At 36.3% G+C, this 6426-nt stretch overlaps 1 protein-coding gene across 1 annotated transcript in view; it reads right to left on the bottom strand.

Annotated features, from left to right (window-relative positions):
• Positions 1 to 6114, bottom strand: part of LOC110322417 (zinc finger protein 665-like) — a 26578-nt gene extending 20464 nt beyond the window's left edge. The window contains 1 exon segment of the mRNA XM_029538685.1: positions 6003 to 6114. Within this exon segment, the coding sequence (XP_029394545.1) occupies positions 6003 to 6114 (112 nt within the window).
• Between the last annotated feature and the right edge of the window lie 312 nt (positions 6115 to 6426).

Below are 6426 nucleotides of genomic sequence, written 5' to 3'. Positions count from 1 at the left end.
GCTGCAACCCTGTAGGTGGAACAACAATATGAACTAACCAGTACCCCCAGAGCTCATGTCTCTAGCTGCATATGTAGCAGAAGATGGCCTAGTCAGGAAGAGAGACCCCTAGGTCTTGCAAACTTTATATGCCCCAGTACAGGGGAACACCAGTGCCAAGAATGCGGAGTAGGTGAGTAAGTGAGCTGGGGGGGATGGTATAGGGGACTTTGGGGATAGCATTTAAAATGTAAATGAAGCAAATATATAATAAAAATTGGAAAAGAAAGAAAGAAAGAAAGAAAGGAAGAAAAGAAAAGAAAAGAAAAGAAAAGAAAAGAAAAGAAAAGAACTAAACCACCAATCAAAGAAAACACATTGGGGGACGTGTGACTCTAGCTGTATATGTAGCTGAGAATATCTTAGTCAAAATTTCAACTCAATTCTTCACCAAGTTAGAAAGGGAATTTTGCAATTTCATCTGGAATAGCAACAACCTAGGATAGTAAAAACTCATCTTAACAATAAAAGAACCTCTGGTGGAATCCCCATTCCTGACCTCAAGCTGTACTACAGAGCAATTTTGATAAAAAACTGCATGGTACTTTTACAGTGACAGAGGTAGATCAATGGAATAGAATTGAAGACCCAGAAATAAACCCACACACCAATGGTCACTTGATCTTTGACAAAGGAGCTAAAACCATCCAGTGGAGAATAGACAGCATTTTCAAAAAAATGCACTGGCTCAACTGTCAGTTAGCATGTAGAAGAATGCAAATAGATCCATCCTTATCTCCTTGTACAAAGCTCAAGTCCTAGTGGATCAAGGAACACCACATAAAACAAGAGACACTGAAACTTATACAGAAGTAGGGAAAAGCATCAAAGATATGGGCACAGGGGAAAAATTCCTGAACAGAACACCAATGGCATGTGCTGTAAGATCAAGATTTATAAAATGGAACCTCACAAAATTTCAAAGCATCTATAAGGGAAAGGACACTATCAATAAGAAAAAACAGAACCCAAAGATTGGGTAATGATCTTTACCAATCCTATATCCTATAGAGGGCTAATATCTAATATATACAACTCAAGAAGTTAGACTCCAGAAAACCAAATAACTGTATTAAAATTGGAGTACAGAGCTCAACCAATAATTCTCAACTGAGGAATATGGAATGTTTGAGAAGCACCTGAAAAATGTTCAGTGTCCTTTGTCATCAGGGAAATGCACATCAAATAACCCTGAGATCTCAATTTTCACCAGTCTGAACGACTAAGATCAAACTCTCAGATAACTGCAGATGCTGGCAAAGATTTGGAAGAAGAACACTCTTTTATTGTTGGTCTGATTGCAAGATGGTAAAACCACTCTGGAAATCAGAAAATACAGCTCTTCCTCAGAAACTTCAAAATAGTACTATCAGAGGATCTAGCAATACCACTCGTGAGGGAGGCAAGCTAATCACAAAAGAACACACATGATATACACTCATTGATAAATTGATATTAGTCCAAATGTTTGAAATACTCTGGATACAATTCACAAAACACATGAAAGTCAAAAAGAAGGAAGACCATTCTGATCCTTCTTAGAAGGGGAAACAAAATACCCATGGAAGGAGTCAGAGACAAAGTATAAAGCAGAGACTGAAGGAATGATCATCCAGGGACTGCCCTACCTGGAGATCCATCATATAGATAACCACCAAAACCATACATTATTGTAGATGATAACAAGAGCTTGATGACAAGAATCTGATATATGTGTCTCCTATGAGAATCTGCCATTGACTGACAAATATAGAAGTGGATGCTCATAGTCATCCACTTGACAGAGTACAAGGTCTCCATGAAGTTACCAGAGAAAGCACCCAGGGAGCTGAAGGAATTTGTAGTGCCATAGGAGGAATTACAATATGAACTAACCAGTATCTCCAGAGCTCCCCGGGAATAAACCACCCACCAAAGAAAGCACATGATTGGACTCATGGCTCCAGCTGCACATGTAGCAGATAATGGCCTAGATAGTCTTCAATAGGAGGAGAGGCTCTTGGTCCTATGAATGTTATATACCCCAGTACAGGGGCCTGCCAGGGCTAGGAAGAAGGAGTGTGGGTGTTGGTGATCAGGGATGGGGGGAAGGGATAAGGGGTTTTCAGAGGGGAAACTAGGAAAGGGGATAACATTTGAAATGTAAATAAAGAAAATATCTAATAAAAGAAATTATGAAATGAAATACCATATAATAACTTCAATTATTGGTTCTTCCTAAGACATGTGATATGAAAAGCAGTTGAAGTGACATTGCCACAAATTAAAATGAATTAGGCAATAACTATGTTGCAAATGCTACTACATCTAGAACGTAGTACAAAGAAAAGGTTATAACCTTTTGAGTTATTGTCCAAAGCTAACCCATAGTCCAGTTTCATTTCTCAGGTAATTCCAAACCTATTTATTTTCTTCCAAAACTGAGTATATTTGCCTAATGCTGAGACAGTAAACACATAAAGCAACAGAGATTTTGTGCCTTTTGTTTAACAGAATTGTTTATCACTAATGATTTACATTTATAGTACTGTCAGGTACTGCAATGCTATAGAAGGATAAAATAAATTATTACTCTCACCAAGCTAAAGAATTTTTGATATCCAATGCTAACCTTCATGGAATATATGTTCACTGGTGTATATAATTCTCCAAATGGTTTGGAGTTTCCTACCACTGTATAATTGGCAGTATTGTGGCTTTGTGAGTAAACACCTATATGTGAAACTGATTATGAGGCCAAGAATATGTGATCATAAGTACCTGGACCCTAACTTAAAATCTACTATTCTTTTTTTATTAATATTTTTATTTGTTTGCATTTTAATGGATATCCTCCTTCCCAGGTATTCTCCACAAACACCCCATTTCATCTTCAATCTTCCCCCTACACTTTATCTCTATGAGGATGCTCCTCTACCCACTCACTCACTCTATCCTCACCACTCTAACATCTTCCTATACTGGGGTATTAAGCCACCAAAGGATCAAGGGCTTCCCCTCCTATTAATATCTGATAAGATGATCCTCTGCTACATATGTATCTGGAGCCATGGCTTTCTATATTTATACTATTTGTTTGGTGATATTTTTCTTAGGAGCTCTGGGAGATGCAGTTAGTTGATCCTGTTCTTTTTTGTAGTTGCAATCCCTTTCAGCTCCTTCATTCCTTCCCCTAGCTCATCCATTTGGGTACCTGGGCCCAGTGTGTGAGTATCTGCCTCTGTATTGGTCAAATGCTGGTAGAACCTCTCAGAAACAGCCATACCAGGGTCCTGTCAGCAAGCACTTCTTGGCATCATCAATAGAGTTGTGGTTTGGTGAATGCAGACTGCATGGATCATTTTCTGGTTAAAATTTTGATATGTGTAGGTGGTTCCATCACTTAATTTGAGGCTGTGCTTACCCATTGGAGGTAGTCTAGGCTGGTCATATGTTTACTTTCTTGGGTATTTGGCTCCAGTCATCACCTTTGTGTCCTGGGAGTCTCTCCATTCCCTGGAGTCTGAGATTTTCTAATAGTTACCGAAAGTTCTCCATTACCCATTACTAAGTGTTTCTATTCAATATCCCGAACCTCTGAAGTTCTCTCCTCTTTCTTTCAATACCTCATCTCACTTTCCTTTTTCTCCTCCCTGGTTCTTCCTTCCTCTACATTCTGTGAGGGTGTGTGTGGGTTCATTTCTGGGTCTCCAATTCTATTCCATTTATCTACCTGCCTGAAATTGCAGACTTTTTTCTTAATCACTATTGTTCTGAACTATAACTTGAGATCAGGGAAGGTGATTTCCCCAGAACATATTTTATTGTTAAGAATGGACTTTGTTATACTGAGTTTTTTGATAGTATATATAATTGACCCCCCAAAATTCCACTACCTTACTCCTACATCTGAGATACAACTTCAGCAAAGTGGCTGGATATAAAATTTACTATAATAAGTCACTAGCCTTCTTCTAATTAAAGGATAAATGGGCTGAGAAAGAAATTGGGAAGACTACACCCTTCAAAATAGTCACAAGTAATATAACAAAATCTTGATGTGACCCAAACCAAGCAATTGTATGACAAGAAGTTGAAGTGTCTGAAGAAAGAAATCTAAGATGACCTCAGAAGATAGATCTCCCATGCACATTGGAAGGATTAACACAGTAAACAATAGCCATCTTACCAAAAGTAATCTACAGGTTTTAGGCAATCCCCATCAAATTCCAACTCAATAATTCACAGAGATAGAGCAATTCTCAAATTCATCAAAAATCTACTTTTAGTCCTACAAATAAAATTGGCAATAATAGGAAGGACTCCTAAAGTTATACTTCTTTTCCACTAGATCTGTGCATCATTTAGACTTCAATGGAGAAGCTTATATGTATATCAACAATGTACAGAAACTGAAAGACTTTGGAGTGCTTAGTCTTATATAAAACTTTTCTTTATCACACCCTCCTATTATGGATCAGGGCCCAAATCAGAAGGTGAGACAGAAGGATTTTAAAGACCAGATTTGGTGAATGGTGCTAAATAAAATGCATGTTTTTAGATACAACAAGAGCAATGCTCATGTAAACTCAATGAGAATATAACACCATTCACAGTACAAGGGAGGCAATACCCCAGCTTTAAGCAGGGGAAAGAGATTGTGTCACCCAAGTTAAGAACCTATCCAAACTACATAATTTCCTAAAGAGTGAAAATAAGTTTTATACTATGAATAGAAATAGCTTCAATTCAGGAAAATTTGCCAGAGCAAATCAGTCTCCATGTTTAAATACTTTTTTGATTTCTATTATTTTTTTTAATCTGAGAGAAAGAGAAAAAGACAGAGAAAGAGACAGAGATAGAAAGACAGAGAGAAGCAGAAAAAGAAGCAAATCAGTCTCCATGTTTAAATACTTTTTTGATTTCTATTATTTTTTTATTTGAGAGAAAGAGAAAGAGACAGAGAAAGACAGAGAGAGAAAGACAGAGAGAAGCAGAAAAAGAGACAGAAAAGTCAGAGATATCATGATATTGAGTTAGTGTGCAGAGTGGAGATAGTCTGAAAGAAGAGGAAAAGAGGAAATATGAGAAAATATACTCTACAAACTACTAAAATGGAATTAATAAATTACTCAAATATAAATGATCATTACTGATCATTCACATGTAACAGAAAAACTAACAGTCATTAGAATATAAAACAGTCCCCTACTTTGTAAAATAGGTAAAACATAGTATATTTCAAACATCAGTATTCAGGTAAAATGAAGCAGAAATCATATAGTATCCATGGTTATACTGTTTCTTTCATTCATTATTCTGAAAGAAATTCTTAGGAACAGTTTCTATTGCAGAGCACTTCTAGCCATATGTCAGGTCTAGATTACTGCTCGGTTTACATTCATTACATGACATAGTATTTCACTTCAAATTACCTCTTTCTTTTCCTTCTGTATCTTCTCTACCAACAACCCATGGTTCTTTCTTTTGTTCAAGACAGAAGATTACCTCTGGCTTTGAAACAGCAACACCTGTACATTCAAATGAGCAAAAAAAAAAAATACCATTGAATATAGTTATGTACTATCATAGAATTGTGACATGTAGGTGAGATGGAAAGAATAAAAGTGAAATGAGTGACTTTTTATAGTCACTTCTTCCCAACGTGTTTTAGAGTTTCCATACTGAATCCTTTTTAAATTTTTAACTTCATTTGACATTTATAACATTCAACTTTGGAAGTCAAAGGACAGTCACTTATAAAAGCAACAGACCGCCTTTTCAAATAGTGTATAATATATACTGATCAGCATGTTAAATGTCAAAACAAGATAAAGATAAATAATATATTAGCTATAAATCAGAGAATGTTCAACACATATAAAACAGAAGAGAAAGGCCAATTGGATGTCAGATTCAAATAGTAATAGTAGTTTTAGATATCTCTAAATGAAGTAGAAATTATGGTATAAAAATATTCTTACCCACGGAAACCAGGTTATTGTAATTTTCCAACATGACATCTCTGTACAGAGCCCTCTGAGCAGAATCCAGACATTCCCACTCCTCCTTAGAGAACTCTATAGCCACATCCATGAAAGTCAATTGTCCCTGAAATTAAAATTCACAGTATTCTCTTTTGTCAATTGATCAAAGAAATGTTAAATATAGAACTTTTTGCTACCAGTAACTAACATGCATATTTGGTAAATCATTTCTGAGATAAAGAATTCTGTCATTTCTCTGATCAGTTCCAATAGTTAAGAAAAGCTCATGCCATTGGTGGTCACCTTTTTGAGGATATATGGCATGATCCCCTAAATGATCTAATGGTGATCACTGAAGTCACCCAAAACCAGAGAGATTTACAATAGTCTTCATAGGAGTCCCAACATTATATTTCTGGGG

The sequence above is a fragment of the Mus pahari genome, chromosome 5 (assembly GCF_900095145.1).
Source record: "Mus pahari chromosome 5, PAHARI_EIJ_v1.1, whole genome shotgun sequence".
Classification (NCBI taxonomy): Eukaryota; Metazoa; Chordata; class Mammalia; order Rodentia; family Muridae; genus Mus; species Mus pahari.
Note: the sequence above shows the minus strand (reverse complement) of the source record. Positions and strands in the feature narration are given on the sequence as shown.